The sequence below is a fragment of the Ahaetulla prasina genome, chromosome 2 (assembly GCF_028640845.1).
Source record: "Ahaetulla prasina isolate Xishuangbanna chromosome 2, ASM2864084v1, whole genome shotgun sequence".
Classification (NCBI taxonomy): domain Eukaryota; kingdom Metazoa; phylum Chordata; class Lepidosauria; order Squamata; family Colubridae; genus Ahaetulla; species Ahaetulla prasina.
In genome coordinates, this window is record NC_080540.1 from 148,507,134 (window position 1) to 148,525,029 (window position 17,896).

Below are 17,896 nucleotides of genomic sequence, written 5' to 3' on the forward strand. Positions count from 1 at the left end.
AAAAAGCATTTTCACTTCTTAAACCAGCTGACTGAAATCAAGAAAGCTTGGAGGAAAATAATAATAAGGTCATGTTGTTAGATTGAGCTTGTTTTCAGAGCCACCTGGTTTGACTATTTCCACCATCTGAAGGTGATTTTGTTTTCTAATCTGGGTAATTTTTTTTTTTAATTTGAATTTATATCCCGCCCTTCTCCGAAGACTCAGGGTGGCTTACACTGTGTTAAGCAATAGTCTTCATCCATTTGTATATTATATACAAAGTCAACTTTTATTGCCCCCAACAATCTGGGTCCTTATTTTACCTACCTTATAAAGGATGGAAGGCTGAGTCAACCTTGGGCCTGGTGGGACTTGAACTTGCAGTAATTGCAAGCAGCTGTGTTAATAACAGACAGACTTAGTCTGCTGAGCCACCAGAGGCCCTTTGAGCTTGGAGGAAAATTGAAAATCTGTAAAGCTACTGTTTCATTGCAGGGCACAATGATCAGGAACTGAGAGAAGATGTGAGTGTAAGAATGACTTCCAATGGAAAAACAGCATCTCGATACACCAGCAAGCAAACCAACCCTAACATCCCTCCCCCCCCAATCTGCAGATCTCTTTTTGGCTACACAACAGCAGCTGAGCCAGAAATCAATCTGTTCAGCTCTCCCAACACCACCGACCTTGTGGGAATGGGGAGGTCTGCAGCCGCTTTCAAACTAGCAAAAAATCTTCACATGGATGTGTTCAGGGAGAAGAGTTGAGTGGTGGTGGGGGGGTGGACTTACATTATCTGAAATTTTCCCAAGCTCACCCAAGGCCAAAAAGAAACAATTTAATCTGTGAATTGAAATGAAAGCATGACATCAGTCAGAGAAAGAGTGTTTGTGTTCTCCGCATATATTAAGGCTCTCAAAGGGCAGAAAAGCTCAGAGAATCATAGAACGCAGTGAATGGCCGGAATGGCGCAGGCTGGTAAGGCCTGTTATTAAGAACAGCCTGTTATTAAGAACACAAAGCCTGCAATTACTGCAGGTTCGAGCCCGGCCCAAGGTTGACTCAGCCTTCCATCCTTTATAAGGTAGGTAAAATGAGGACCCAGATTGTTGGGGGGGCAATAAGTTGACTTTGTAAAAATATACAAATAGAATGAGACTATTGCCTTATACACTGTAAGCCGCCCTGAGTCTTCGGAGAAGGGCGGGGTATAAATGTAAACAAAAAAAAAAGGGGGAAAGCTGCCATAACATAACTAGGTGTGTAACTGTCTTTTAATACAGGGGTCTCCAACCTTGGCAACTTTAAGCCACTGTTGCCAAGGTTGGAGACCACTGTTCTAATACACTTGTGGGTTGTGATGGGGGAATGGCATGCAGAATTGGTTCATTCACTGGCAAACGAAAATTCAAATGAAGAAAAGAGCAAGGTGGGGTTCACAATTCCTCTAGAAACTGTCCCAGCCTTCATTTGGGATTTTCTTTGGCAGTCGTGATGAGTCGCCTCTAGATGAGATGGGCAGCATGTAATATTAATAAATTAATAAATAACTTGCAGACCAAATAAAGTAAACTTTTACCAGCTTCTGCATTCCTAGCAAACATAATATCTTTGCTAGGATTGCAGTGTGTCCAAAGTTTTACTCAAATAATTTTTAAAAAATCAAACTGCAACATAGAAGAGTCCACACTCACTATAGTAATATATACAGTCATGCCTTTATAGATACTTTATACAGGCAGTCCTCTACTTACAACCGCAATTGAGCCCAAAATTTCCGTTTTTTAAGGAAACATTTGTTAAGTGAGTTTTATCCCACTTTTCGACTTTTCTTGCCACAGTTGTTATGTGAAACACTGCAGTCGTTATGTTAGCAACATAGCTGTTAAGTGAATCTGCTTGCCAGAAGGCTACAAGAGGGGATCATGTGATCCCAGGAGGCTGTGACGGTCATAAATATGAATCAGTTCCCAAGTGTTTGAATTTTGATCACGTGACCATGGGGATACTGCAACAGTCGTAAGTGTGAAAAACAGTCATAAGTCACTTTTTTCAGGGCTGTTGTAACTTTGAACAGTCACTAAATGAACTGTTGTAAGCCGAGGACTACCTGTACACTGTCAGAACATACATACCAGTAAATATTATACTCTTGCTCTAATCAGCTTTATGAAACCTTTTTGCTATAGACCAGATTATTTACCAAATATTACTTTTGTGCAGCAAAGTTTAGTCTGAGTGCTCAGACCATTGTCCTCAGACTAGCACTACCAGAATAGAGTCTTGCATTCAGTTTCATGCTATACCTGTGAAACTAGCCTCAGAACAAGGCTAGTCCTTCATTTTCCCCCAGATTAAGCTCAAGGAAAGAATTATTTTGCTTGTGGCTTTCATGTTGCAATACAGTTTGTATTTGTATTTGTAACATCACCTACACAGAAGGACGGATCAGGGAACAGGGTTTGGGATGAGTGTAGCTTTTTATACACATGTGAGGTCTTTGGAACTGGAGGAAAAGACGAGGACTCATTCCCAAAATTATGCTGTACTTTTGGGGAACCTCCAAGCATCTTCAGAACACACAGCACAGGCTCATTGAGTTAACAACCGTCCTCCATGCCATGGTCCCTGTTTTGTTGCATCTGTGAGCTGCTGCAGAGCTTCTAACTATGCAAAAGCTTATGAAACTTATAAGTGTTTGCTTCATAACTTGGGAATAGGATGCTGGATTAGATGGCTCTTCTTATGCTTGAATCTCAACTCAAGCGTAAGAAAAAGAAGGAAGCTGTGATTTCTTATAGTGTCTTGTTATAACAAGCATGTCAGGTAAAGTGACATAAACATGCTGTGTCTGTAGTTTCTCAGTACTTTTGCAAGAAAATTTGAGTTTTTACATCCCACAACTTGATCCCTCTTATTTAAAAATCAAAGTACTTTGGAACAACTCAGTTTTAACATTGTTTCTGTTGCAATTGCTCATAATCCCAGCATAGATTAAACAATGGGAGGTTATCAGAGGGAACTAGACTGTGTTGTTTCTCCATGTCATATAATATTGTGGGTATATGCATAATTTTGTATTTGTTTGTTTATTTTATCATGTTTATGTAGTGTACTGTATATCAGAGGTGGAGACCCTTTCAGAGCTATCTGCAACGAAATTTCATTTTAATGTATGCCGATTAGTGTACGTTCAAAGTGACAATAAAGTTATTCTAAGTCTATCACAGTTGGGTTGAATGGAGCAGATGTATCATCCACAAAATATAGATACTCTTTTTAAGAATCAGGATCCAAGGACCATGCCAGATAATCATTTCCTTGCTAGCATTTACCATAGGGCTGAGGACCTGTGACTTTTGTGGAAACTGCTGAACTTCCAACAGCCAACAGATCCAACCAGCGTGACTAATGGTGAGAAAAGATGGATGTTCTATGGCCTGGAAGCATGGGGTGCTCTGCTTCAGAAGACTGGCAGGCTTTTAACTGCTATCGTATGAGTTTATCTGGGAACTATCTATAAAATGCAGTGAGTTCAATGTTTATAAATATTGTCTTCCCTAATTATCAGTCGTTCATAGGGACATGTTAGTCTGCAAAGTACTTTCCTGTCTACATTTGTCTTTCGAATCCTGCACTGAGTCATAAATATTTCCATGTATAGATGAAGAAATGAGATTTAAAGCTATCAAAGACATCCACAAATGCCATGGTAACCTAGTGTTAAAGAACCTTTCTATCCTTAGGCCATTATATTGAGTGCTAGCAAGACAACTAGAGGAAGTCCTCGATTTATGAGCAAAATTAAGCTCCAAAATTCTGTTGCTAAGCAAGACAGTTGTTAAATGAGTTTTGCCCCATTTTACGACCTTTCTTGCCAAAGTTGTTAAGTGCATCACTGCAGTTATGTTAGTAACATGGTTGTTAAGTAAATCTGTCTTCCCCATTGATTTTGCCAGAAGGTTGCAAAAAGGGATCATGTGTCCCTGAAACACCGCAACCGTCATAAATATGAACCAGCTGCCAAACATCTGAATTTTGGTCATGTGACCATGGATATGCTGCAATGGTCATAAGTGTGAAAAACAAAGTTTTTAAGTGCCATTATAACTTTGAACAGTCACCAAACAAATGGCTGTAAGTTAAGGATTATCTGTAGTTCATTTCTCCATCACTAGACTCATGTCTTGGAAAGCAATTACATTTTGGTAGCTTCAAGCTACTTTAAGAAATTGTGGAAGCCCAAGATTCTAATACAATATTATTTAAATTCCAGAATTAGCCAGAGCAGTTCGTAGCCTACCTTTCCAAGACAATTTCTTTTACTATTTATTTATTGAATTTACAGTTTATGCCACCCATCTCACAGTTCGAGGTGACTCATCCTTCACATTTCCTGTTTGCAAAGGCTGCTTGATAGACTAGACCTGACTGCAAATTCTATTTAAAAAAAATAATATTGTACCACTACTATTATAGGAAAACAAGACAATAGAGTCCAAGAAGCTGACAGCCACTACCAGTAAGATAAAAAACCCGAGCAACATTTCCAGGAAGGAAGGTGAATGAAGCCATCATGGAAAGTTCAGTAGGACTGTCACTGAAGTGATCTTCAGTGGCCTGTTGAAGTGCAAGGGCTAAAAGCTGCAGGCAAAGCAATTATAAGCTTCACTTTGTCAGTAGCCTCACGGATCCTAGGTCACAATATCCCCAGAGAAACCAAGCATAGAAGCAACCAAACACTTCAGAGAGTCAGTAGAATTCCCTCCACTCTTTCTAACTGAAGGACGATACTCTCACTCCACCCTTTCGGGACCAGAGGCCTCCTATGATGCCATCCCCAAGATCTCCTAATGCATGTGCAAAACCACCCAGCTGACAGGTTCATACAGTCATGACCTGGCTTTCCTATTCAGTTCACAGGGTCATCTTCTCCTCTGATTTCTGCTCCAAGGGGGGAATCTCAGTAGACTTCCCTGAGTGCATGGCCCCTTGCTTCCGTAAGACGTTGTCTGTCTGTCTGTCTTTCTTTCTGTCTTTCTTTCTGTCTTTCTTTCTTTCTTTCTTTCTTTCTTTCTTTCTTTCTTTCTTTTTCTTTCTTTCTTTTTCTTTTTTTCTCTTTTGTTTTTCTTTTTCTTTCTCTCTTTCTTTCTCTCTCTCTCTTTCTTTATTCTTTCTTTCTTTTTTCTTCTCTTTCTTTCTCTTTCTCTCTTTCTTTCTCTCTCTCTCTCTTTTCTTTCTCTCTCTCTTTCTCTCTCTTTTTCTCTCTTTCTTTCTTTCTCTTTCTTTCACTCTTTTTCTTTCTCTCTCTCTTTTTTCTTTCTTTCTTTCTCTCTCTCTCTCTCTCTCTCTTTCTTTCTTTCTTCTTTCTCATGCCACTTCAGTGCTTCTGCATTTACTCCCTGCAAAGCAGTAGTCAGAATTGCTGTAGCCAAGAGCTAACTAGGAATACAGCCTTGGCAAAGGAAACCTTGCCTTCAGCAATGATTCAGCTCCCTTAGCACTGAATAAGACAACGGCTTCTCTCAGAATTCCATCTTTCCGGCCTCAAGCAGGAAGAAGAAAGAATCATTTCTGAAAAAACTCAGCTTATAAGCGTAAAAAAGAAAACATCTCATAATACGTTAGGCAATCTATTTAACTAGGGGAAACAGTAAGCTTGTGGGAAGGGGCTATAAGATAAGGTTTTTTTAAAAAAACTATGAAGACATTCAATTATCACCAAAATAATGCAAACTCTGACAACACACCCATCAAGATTAACGATTCCCTTCCTTCTACAGAAATATTAAAAATATTTAGGGTAGGGCAGTGGAGAATGTAACCACTGGCTCAGTAGATCTAACTTTCACACCCTGTAGATGATGTACCCAAATTGCATTGGAATTTAAAAAACAAAATAACAAATATCCACCACGGGACCGCTGAAAGGAAACAATTTGCTCTTCATTTGGTCCTCCTCTCCTACTGCCAAAACCGGAGGCATTAGCAAAGGAAATATCACCCATTGTATATTCCATGTAATTTGCACCCAGAATCAGCTTGTGTTAGAATAGAATAGAATAGAATAGAATAGAATAGAATTGAATTGAATTGAATTGAATTGAATTGAATTGAATTGAATTTTTTATTGGCCAAGTGTAATTGGACACACAAGGAATCTGTCTTTGGTGACTATGCTCTCAATGTACATAAAAATGCTCTCAGTGTTTTTATTGCAATAGCCAGGGTATTAGGCAGGGATTGATAAATTTACACGAGCGGTATTCAAGCTCAAGAAGATCCCGAGAAAACCCCTGAATTCAGAAAACTCCCGGAAAGATGCGCGATCACGCTGATGTTAAATTACCAGGCGCAAGAAAGTTTGATCGCCTCGTTCTTGTGATTCCAGATCGTCCTCCCAGGGAGACCGTCTGCCTCCATCCTCTTTTCGGGCTTGATCCCCGGGATCAGCCTCTAAACCTCCCCTCCTGGAAGCCGAGCGTGGTGAGGGGATGGGGTGGGGGGGACACACACACGCACAGGACTTACCAGCCGATGGGCTGCGGACTGAGCTGCTGGTGCAACGCCACGGAGAAGCCAAAGAAGCTGCCGTTCTCTCCCCGCTTGACGACGGGCTCGGCGACATCCAGGTTGAAGGCGGCATTGTCCCAGAGGCAAAGGCTGAAGAGGATGAGGCACAAGAGGCGAAAGTCCAGCGCCCCAGACATCCTGCGAAGCGTCGCAGCAGCAGCAGCAGTACTGCAACTGCAAGGCAAAGCCGGGCGAGAGCCACCGCGGCTCCAAAGACCTTCGCAGCCCGCCGTTCCCTTCGGAGAGGCTGTGCTGCCAGCTGTCCGCCTCAGTCACGGGCCTTGGCTCGCCCTCTGCGCTGCCCGAAGGCCGGCCAAGCTCGGCGCGTAACCAAACTCCCGAGGCGAGGCAACCTCGCTCGCCCGCCCGCTTGCGGGCTCTACTTTCCCTCATCCATTCTGGAGTGCCGCTGGGCGGAGCCCCGCGCTCCCACAACAAACACGCCCCCGCCACGCTCTCCGCTATTGGACCCGAGGGAGCGGAGAAGTGGGTAGCAGGTGCCCCGCTACCTCCGCGCCCAGGCCGCGCGATCCGGGTGGGCCGCTATTAAGCACCAGGTCCAAAGGGAACCCCGTTAAAAGGACACTGGAGGAACCTGACGGCCACCCAGTGACGCAAGAAAGAGCTCCTCCTTGCCCACGATTGGCAACCCAAATCTCAGTCCAGGTTGTCCCCGAGGTGCTTTTTTTTTTTTCAAGAGGCAACGGGACTTTCTGGGTTTTTTTTTTCCTTTGAAGACGTTTCCCTTCTCATCCAAGAAGCTTTCTTCAGCTCTGACTGGATGGTGGGAAGGATTTTATACTCCTTTATTTATGTAACACCGCTCCTGCGCAGACTGCACTGGCTGCCTGTGGCCTTCCGAGTGCACTTTAAGGTGTTGGTTACGACCTTTAAAGCGCTCCATGGCTTAGGACCTGGGTACTTACGGGACCGCCTGCTGTTACCACATGCCTCCCACCGACCCGTACGCTCCCATAGAGAGGGGCTTCTCAGGGTGCCGTCCGCCAAACAATGCCGGCTGGCGGCCCCCAGGGGAAGGGCCTTCTCTGTGGGGGCTCCCACACTCTGGAACGAGCTTCCCCCGGGTTTACGCCAAATACCTGACCTTCGGACCTTCCGCCGCAAACTGAAGACACATCTCTTTATCCGCGTGGGGCTGGCTTAAATTGGAATTTTAATGTTAAATTTATTAATTTTTAAACGGGGTTTTTAGTGTAAGGTAAATTTTAATCTCCAGGCTAATTTAAATAAGTTTTTAAATTGTATTTTAACCTGTATATTGTATTGCTGGTTTTATCTTGCCTGTACACCGCCCTGAGTCCTTCGGGAGAAGGGCGGTATAAAAATCAAATAAATAAATAAATAAATAAATAAATTTATTCTATTGGCAACATTTTCTCTTCTGATGGTTGATGATAACTGGAGGACTTCCAAGCTCCTCCTTGACCACTGTTGGCAACCCAAATCTCAGTCATGGTGGATGTCCAGAGGACATCCTTGCATATTCCAAGTGGCAGCTTGGAAGATGGCAGCAAGGAAGTCATCAGCTTGCAACCAAATTGAGCCCAACATTTCTGTTGCTAAATGAAACATATGTTAAGGGAATTTTGTCCTGTTTTACCACTTTTCTTGCCACGGTGGTTAAATGAATTGTTGCAGTTGTTAAGTTAATAATAACCGGGTCGTTAAGTGAAGCCGGCTTTCCTATTGACTTTGCTTGTCACAAGGTCGCAACTGGTGATCAGGACACGGCAACCTGATTACCAGTTGCGTCTATAAATATGAACTAGTTGCCAAGCATCCACATTTTGATTATGTGACCATGGGAATGCTGCAATGGACGTAAGTGTGAAAAATGGCCATAAATCACTTTTTTTCAGTGCCACTGTAACTTTGAATGGTCACTAAACAAATTGTTGTAAATCAAGGACTACCTGTATATTGAGACCCGTGACTTATTTTTTCTCATTCCTGTACCATTTCAAGCAAAAGGCTGAAATGCTTCCTCTCCAAACTGATCAGATAAGCAGGGATCAACACCAGACAAACAATCAGGTAGAAAGCACTACTTTATTAAGGAATCGCCAAGGAGAAAACCATGCCGCCCCCCACAAAAAAAACAACCTGGTAGGGCAAGCTACTATATATAAACAGACTGCAAACCCCATACTCACTAGCATTGATGTATTAATGAAATTAATGAAATATCTACAAGCAAATAACCAGACTCAGACACCAGCAACTCCATAGCCATAGATACAGAAGTGTGTAGCTCTATTAAGCAGGACTAGAATTTACAAAATAAATCCCTCTTTAACTTTCTTTTTAAGGAAACCTAGCACCACCATAAACCTTGGAAAAGAACCCTTCTATTTATCTAAACATAAGCCTCCTTAAATGCTGTAAGTCATCCAGAATCATTTCATTACAAGATGGGCAGCAAATTGTTTAGTAAATTGATCCAATCCAATCAATCAATCAATATATCAATACATCCCATGGAACTGATTGCTTTGTAGCTGTGCACCAAACCAATGGGTGAATCGGTCCAGGCTCTTTGCCTAGGTCAAGGGAACAAAATGGAAGTTTACTTCAATTATGTATAAACCAATTTATTTGTGCTGTGGCTTCAGTCTGAAGAAAGAGCACAACACTGAGAAGAACTGTGTTTATGGCAACAATGGTTAAGTGCCTACTTTACAAGAAAGGAACTATAAACAGAAAAGCAGAGGTTTTTTTTAATAGAAGTTGAAAGACCCATGGTAGGAAATCCTAGGGATTTGATTGGCTGGCTAATTTGGGGAAGCTAGTTGAGATTATAATTTGTGTCCCCCCAGAATTTAGCAGAGGCCATACATGTAGTCCTTGACTTACGACAAGAATAACAATAACAGGGTTAGAAGAGACTTGGAGATCTTCTAGTCCAAGCTCCTGCTCAGGTAGGAAACCCTACACCAATTCAGAGAAATGGTTGCCCAATCTCTTCTTAAAAACTTCCAGTGTTGGAGCATCCACAACTTCTGGAAGTAAATTGTTCCACCGATTAATTGTTCTAACTGCCAGGAAATTTCTCCTTAGTTCTAAGTTGCTTCTCTCCTTGACTAGTTTCTACCTGTTGCTTCTTGTTCTACCCTCAGGTGCTTTGGAGAACAGCCCGACTCCCTCTTCTTTGTGGCAGCCCCTAAGATATTGGAACACTGCTATCATGTCATCCCTAGTCCTTCTTTCTATTAAAATAGACATATCCAGTTCCTACAATCATTCTTCATGTTTTAATCTTCAGTTCCCTAATCATCTTTATTGCTCTTGGTCCTTGTCTGCATATCTGGTTTTGTTAGGCAAAACGGGCCTTTCAGGAGAAAAGCAGAGCTGAGGAGATCCAGTGTTAAAAAGATGGATTGTTGGAGATGATCAACTAATGGACAATGCACGTTGGGATTTCTCTAGGTTTCAATTCTTTTGCTGCCCTTGAGCTGATTGGGAGGCTTTGGTTTAGAGGGAATTGCACAGACTTTGGGGCAAGATGGGTTAATTTGTGTCTGATGAGGTTAGGCAAAGAGTTTGGCTCTGGTCATGTCCAAAAAAACAGGAAAGGAAAAGGTATATTTGATTTATTTTCTCCATTGCATTTCATTTATATGACAGTCATATAAGTATCCGTCAACATGATTTTAAACTGTTAAATGTGAAGAAATTGTGTTTCCTTGGTCATTCTGACTTTCTAGGTTGTTTTCTGGATTGTTTGTTTTTAATTCCTTTTAATCCTCTGTGAACCACCCTGAGTTTTCAGTAAGTAGACAACCTCAGCAACTGAAATTATAAGTAAATAAGCAAAGAATAGAAGCTTCCAAGGTAGATCCTGTTCCTGGACGCCACCCAACAATGTCAGTTTTCAAGAGGGAAATGAGAAGCAAAATAATGGACATTTTCCTCCAAGGAATTCCATTGGAAAGAGAGAGATGTTAAGTTTGCTTCTGCTTTGACTGTTAAAAGCTCCAGGACCTATTCTGACATATAAGACTACTCTCTGGGAGGAATACAGGATGGGTGCTGCACTGCTACCGGTTCCTGCAGAATGCAAACAGCCAGCTCTGGAATCATAACCATCAGGAATATACAATGAAAGGGAACATTAGAAGAGGAACAGTAGGCACGTTGGTGCTCTTATGCACGCCCCTTACAGACCTCTTAGGAATGGGGTGAGGTCAATAATAGATAGTTTTTGGTTAAAACTTTGGGGATTTTGGGAAGAGACCACAGAGTCTGGTAGTGCATTCCAGGCATTAACAACTCTGTTACAGAAGTCATATTTTCTTCAATCAAGATTGGAGCGGTTCACATTAAGTTTAAATCTATTGTTTGCTCTTGTATTGTTGTGATTGAAGCTGAAGTAGTCTTCAACAGGAAGGACATTGTAACAGATGATTCTATGAGTTAAGCTCAGGTCATGTTTGAAGGCGGCGGAGTTCTAAATTTTCTAAATCCAGGATTTCAAGTCTGGTGGCATAAGGTATTTTGTTGTAATCAGAAGAGTGGAGAACTCTTCTTGTAAAATATTTCTGGACACGCTCAATTGTATTAATGTCCAAAATGAGGTATGGGTTCCAGACAGGCGAGCTGTATTCAAGAATTGGTCTAGCAAATGTTTTATATGCTCTGGTTAGTAGTGTAGTGTTTCTGGAGAAGAAGCTACGCAAGATTAAGTTTACAAATCTTAAAGCCTTTTTTGTGATATAGTTGCAGTGGGCTTTGGCACTTAGATCATTGGATATGAAAACTCCAAGGCCTTTAACGGGGTGGGGGTCATCTATAAGGTAGTGTCCATTGAGCTTGTATTTAGTGTTCAGATTTTTTTTTCCAAAGTGTAAGACAGAGCATTTGTTGATTGAGATTTGGAGTTGTTTTTTTTTATTTGCATTTATATCCCACCCTTTTCCGAAGACTCAGGGCGGCTTACACAGCGTTAAGCAATAGTCTTCATCCATTTGTATATTATATACAAAGTCAACTTTTATTGCCCCCAACAATCTGGGTCCTCATTTTACCTACCTTATAAAGGATGGAAGGCTGAGTCAAACTTGGGCCTGGTGGGACTTGAACCTGCAGTAATTGCAAGCAGCTGGTGTTAATAACAGACTGCATTAGTCTGTTGAGCCACCAGTTGCCAAGTTTTTGACCATTCCGACACAAAGTCAAGGTCTTTTTGAAGGGTAGCTGTATTGTTGGTAGTGTTAAATAATTTAACATCGTCAGCGAAGAGAACACAATTGCTTATAATATGGTCACAGAGATCATTAATGTATAATATGAAGAGTGTTGGTCCTAGAACGCTGCCTTGGGGAACGCCGCTATTGACAGGATCAGGATTTGATAGGGCACTGCCTATTTTGACCACTTGTTGTCTGTTTGACAGGGATGCTTTTATCCAATTGTGGAGGGGTCCGGAGATGCCGTAGGATTTTAGTTTTAGAAGAAGTTTGTCATATAACACAGAGTCAAAAGCTTTACAGAAGTCTATGTAAATTGCATCTATTGCTTTGCCCTGATCAAGATTTGTAGTCCATATGTTTTTGCAGTGTCGAAGTTGTAAATTACAGGATAATTTTTTTCTGAAACCAAATTGTTTATTCGAGAGTAGGTTGTTTGTTTCTAGGTGGAGGGTAATGGATTGGTTGATGATTGATTCCATTACTTTGCAGGTGACGCAGCATAAAGAGATTGATCTGTAATTTTCAACTAGGCTGGGGTCTCCTTTTTTGAAGACAGGGATGACTGTGGCTAGTGACCAAAGTTTGGGAAGGATGCTGGTCGTGAAAGCTTTTTCAAAGATTATGTTTAGGGGTTCTGTTAAGTTAGTGGAAAGCTTTTTTAAGAAGTAGCATATAGACCATCAGGTCCAATAGATAGAGATGGTTTCAGTTTGCAAAGGTTTAAGTTTAAGTTTTAAGTTTAAGAATCCCAGGGATCTGCTTGTATAGGCTCCTAAATCTAGGCTCCCAGGAAAAAAATTGTTCTGAATGGGATGTAAAATGCAAATTAATGGTTTGAGGGCCATCAGACTTATACAGGTAGGCATGAGTCTTGACAAAGACATGTGAGGCCAGCCTAGGTTACACTAAGTTATCCTAGGACTGCCTATAAACATTTCAAAATGGAAGACAACAATAGTGACCCTGATGCTATTCACCTTCCAGAAAGCCCAAAACTTTAACCAAACCCTCAAAACTTTAACCTTAGACTGTCTACTATCAACCTTACCCCATTCCTAAGAGGTCTTTAAGGGGCATGCATAAGTGCACTAGTTTGCCTACTGTCCCTGTCTTAATGTTCCCTTTTATTCGTATCCATTTCATGTATTCATAATCATGTTTATACTTATATCGGTTATCTAATACATTTTGATGAAAATAATTAAATAAAAATAAAAAGCTGGAAAAAAATCTAGCTTTTTCCTCAGTTACTAGGACTGGTTGCTAGCCAAGTCTAATATATGTGCATTTGGAACTGGGAGTTATATGTGAGATCCCAGGACATTTGCATTTTATATTTACCAAGTTTATTTTTAAATGCATTTTTGTTGCTTTATACAGTATTGGCTCACATTGTTAGTTGCCCAGTTATTTGCTTAACATGGGTAGCCCTATACATTTCCTTAATAGATAAATAAATAAACTCAACCCTTACATGATGAGCGTCTGGCAGGAGGAAAAGCATCCATCACATTTTCCAGGACGTGAGGGCTATTTTTAAATAGCTGTGAAAGTTTTAAGGGACGTTGGAGTATTGGCAGAGGCACCACATCTCTGAGAGTCCAGAACATTGGCAGGACACAGCAGTGGAGTGCTGCACAAATGTCACAGGGACTTGGAAGTTGTTCGTCTCTCGGGACCCTGTTCTGCTATTAGTGGGATGGGCTTTTGTACCATTCATGAGGCTTCTTTGTTGAGCTGAAGATACAGATCCATGCCTTTGTCTTCTACCTCCATTTTAGTGCCTGGTCTCTTGACATGAGTGCTTCTTCTCTTAGCTACATAGCTGTCTCCCAGTTTTTGCACTGGTTCAGTTAAACCACTGTGAGGACATCATAAGCACCAGTTGGGAAAGGTCCCAGTTTCTTTTGATAATCCCAGGGAATATATGTCTTTGTTCCTGCAGTTCTCCAATGGTCAGGCTGCTCCCAAACTCTAAATAGATGTGTTGCACTTTATCAGGCAACTCAGCTGCAAATATTCCAGTTTAGAATATCCACTTGGTAATTTCTTTAAATTACCCTTCTGGGAGGATCTTGGGACAGGCTGGATAATTATAAATACCGACCAGATTTATGAAGCACAGCCGAACAGCAGTGTCTTAAGATTTGCAGTGGGGTTTGCTGAAATAATTGGACTTCAATTTAACAGCATTGCCTGGCAGTTGAAATTTTGGGGTGTTTTTTTAAACTTTTAGTTCTTTTAAGTTTAAAAGAAGGTATTTTTAAGAAAGCAAATATTGCAGGAATTTCAAAATATCCATGACAGGAATTAGTTCAAGCAAAGAAAACAATGTAAAAGGGTCCTTAAATAATCTCATTTAATATGCTCTACAATACACATTATTATTTTACATTTTCATTTGCTATATGTTCACTTGAAATGTGCTATGAATTTATCCTAGGCTTCCCTTTTCTGCTACTGAATAACTGTGTTGGATTCAGTTTTCAGAATTCCTGGCTAGCTACATAATCAAAGAGAATTACAGTCTAAATACATCTGGACAGCATCAGATTAGATAATGCCAGTATCTACTTTCTTCAGAAGAAATTCAGAGCTAGCCAGGGCTTTTGAGCTCATAAATAAGTCTTATGAAATGCACTTGGACTTAGCTGCAAGTGAAGGTACACAAGGTTTCTGGCTTGTAGTACCAGCGATAATCGCAGAAGTAAAACTGGATTATGCAAAGAAACCTAATGACACTAATAGATAGGAATGTGAGCCTCCTGCATTAGCTCTATTAAAGATGAATTTTGCCATGGAAGTTTCAATCCTAAATTTAAGAAAATGAAGTCATGGTGAATCCAATGGAGTTTCTTTAAATACATATGTGCAGAATTGTGTGTTAATATTCTTAAACTGGGGCTATGGTAACTTCACTAAACAACATGTGTTTATATTTGTACACACAAACACACGCACATATGAACGGGAACCTACAACACAATTTCAGATGGTTTTTCTTTCTTTTTTCTTTTTTTTACATTTATATCCCGCCCTTCTCCGAAGACTCAGGGCGGCTTACAGTGTATAAGGCAATAGTCTCATTCTATTTGTATATTTACAAAGTCAACTTATTGCCCCCCCAACAATCTGGGTCCTCATTTTACCTACCTTATAAAGGATGGAAGGCTGAGTCAACCTTGGGCCGGGCTTGAACCTGCAGTAATTGCAGGCTATTGTGTTCTAATAACAGGCTCCTTACAGCCTGAGCTATTCCGGCCCTAATGTAGGATTAATATTCAGTGTTTTAACTTGAGACTACTGGGATGGTGTAGGCTAGGATTGAGCAGATGGAAACTCTTTTGAAAATTGGATTTGAATCAAATTGATCTAAGATCATGACTTCAGTGGACCAGTTTCAACCCAGCTTCTATTGTTGCTGTCTAATGTTTGTGTAGGAGTCCTGGAACAAGCTCCTGGAACAAGTCCATAGCATGGCCGAGTGAGACTACCAGCAGCCTGTCATTTCTCTACATGCATCTACTCCAGATTCCACCTGGAGAAAGGAGTTTCTTAGGTACTTTAAAGCCAAATCATACAGGTCTTTAAAAGTCAAAAACAGCACTTTGAATTGTACACCTATTGGCAGGAAGCAGGTGATATATGACCCAATTTTGGCCCATTGGGATCCTGTCTACTACATTTTGTACCAACTGTAGTTTCACATATTTTATCATCCATTCTGCCCATCCACTTTTTATCTTTTTCTGATTTATTGTTCTATTATCACTAAAATTCTCAGCCCTTATTTAGCAGGGTTTTTTGTTTCCCTATTAGTGTTTTGTTTTGCTTTGTTTTTGTTTTCTACACTGATTGATTAACCAAGTTTTATACTTCCCCAGTTACACAATTCTCCATGGCACATAAGAACATAGGATGAAAGCAATACCCAGTAATGCATCTTTCACCCACCCCTAACTTCTCCATAATATAGTACCGGTATGTGTGTGTCTGTTCTGCTGTGAGTAGATGGGTCTAGACAAATAGATAAATAGAACTTTCAAAACTTAATTTTTTTAAAAAAAAAATTAAGCTCCATAGCAAAGGCCAGTTTAAAAGGAAGATTTTAAATGCTTTCCTAAGCCTCAAGAGGGAAGAAACTAAATGAAACTCTGGGGATAGCATGTTCCATACCATGGAGCAACAATGGAGAAGCCTATCTTTTTATCCAGGCACCTCTTATACTTTGTGAGGTGGTGAAATGTAGAAGACACATTCTCTAGGTGACCTTACTGATAGACAGATTCAATTTGGAGAGTGCAGCAAACTTAGAAAAGACATTATTTTACAATAGTTGATCAACTCCACCAGCATTCTGGCTGCTGGGTGGCATACTAGTTGCAGCTTCCAGGTTATTCATTCATTCATTCATTCACCCATCCATTCATTAATTCGATTTGGCTGCCACCCATCTCCCTTGCAAGGTGATTCTGGGTGACTTCTTCAAAAGCAGTCCCATATAAAGTTCAGGTAGTCCTCTATTTACAACCATTTGAACGGCCCTGACAAAAATGACAGATGACCATCTTTCACACTTTAAGACAGCTGCAGCATCTTTGTGGTCACGTCTTTTTGCAATGTCTTGGAAACATGTAATCCACCTTTTGTGACCTTCTGACAAGCAAAGTCAATGGGGAAGCCAGATTCACTTAATGACAGCATTCCTAGCAACTGCAGTGACTCAGTTAACAAATGTGGCAAGACAAGTCCTAAAGGAGGCAAAACTTGTTTAACAATTATCTCGTTTAGCAGCAGAAATTTTGGGCTCAATTGTGGTCATATGTCGAGGACTCCTTGTATATTGCATTAGTCTAATTGCATAGGGATGCGTGTATGAGTCACTGCTGATGAGTCTCTTGCTCAAGATATTAAAACAGCTGCTCCACCAGGCCATGATTTTGCCGGCTGCAAAAATATGATATCTGGAATAGGGTTAGGGTTTAGCTTCAGTTTCCTTGAAATCTGAAAGGAAACACAAAATCAGTAGGATCAATTTCATGGAAGCTCATTTAGTGTGGAATGGGACAACTTGCCAATGGTCAACTCATCAAGGCCATTTCTCCGTGGGACAACTCACCACAAGACAATTCAACAAACACAAAAGTTTAATTAATTTCAATGGAACATTGGCCAATAATAATAATAATAAAGTCAATCCAGTTGCAATAATTTGGATGAAAACATGGTCACCAATAATAAAAGTAACTGAATGAAGTGATTCATACAGCGTTGAATTGTCCTGTGGCGACTTGTCCCATGGCGAGTTGGCCGTGGTGAGTTGTCCTGCAGCAAATTGGCTGTGGCAAGTTATCCTAGACCCCAATTGGTATATTGCAGCAGTCACCAACTGGTGGTCTGTGGACCACTGGTGGTCTGTGAGAAAATTTTGGTGGTCCGCAGAAAAATTATTTGCATTTTTTATCTTGCACTAAATCAAGGGTCTTCAAACTACGGCACCTGGGCTGGATAAGTGCAAAGGGGGGAGTCGAGGAGTGGCTGGGAGGGGAGGGGCAAGTAGAGGCCGGCAAGGCGCCCCTTGGCATGAGTCACACCGAGTTGGCCACGCCCACCCAGTCACATGACCACTTAGCCACGCCCTCCCAGGCAGTCATTAGGCAGATCCTATTAGTGGTCCGCGGGATTTAAAATTATGAATTTAGTGGTCCCTGAGGTCCGAAAGGTTGGTGATTCCTGGTGTATTGGACATCTTACTTTTATGTTTATTGCTTATTTTACCTCTAAGGGAAAATGCATGAGAAAACCTAATTGGAGGAAAAAATGTAATAATAATAATAATAATTTAATTTTTATACCTAGGGTATACCTAATTTAGGGTTAGGTTTAGGGTTTAGCTTCCTTAAATTCCAGGAGTAAATCTAACATCATAGTTAGATTCAGGGAGGGAATGTCTAGTAGACATCTTGCCTTTATCTTTTCACTTAGTTTACTTCTGAGGGAAAAAGCATGGGAAAATCTTATTGGAGGAAAAACGTAATCTAGAGTGAGGCTCACATTTCCTTGAGCACTGGTAGGAAATCCAACATCACAGTGTGATTTGGGTGTGTGTGTGTATGCTCTTTTAGGGTAGT

General features: G+C 40.9%; 1 protein-coding gene across 11 annotated transcripts in view; it reads right to left on the minus strand.

Annotated features, from left to right (window-relative positions):
- Positions 1-7,017, minus strand: part of ITGA7 (integrin subunit alpha 7) — a 72,504-nt gene extending 65,487 nt beyond the window's left edge. For 2 of the 11 annotated variants that reach the window (XM_058166954.1, XM_058166956.1), the window contains exon 1: positions 6,514-6,998. In XM_058166954.1, the coding sequence (XP_058022937.1) occupies positions 6,514-6,692 (179 nt within the window). In that variant the 5' untranslated portion in view covers positions 6,693-6,998. Of the gene's footprint in view, positions 1-6,513 lie in introns of all 11 variants that reach the window. The other 9 variants (XM_058166953.1, XM_058166950.1, XM_058166946.1 and 6 more) reach the window with 8 other exon arrangements.
- Between the last annotated feature and the right edge of the window lie 10,879 nt (positions 7,018-17,896).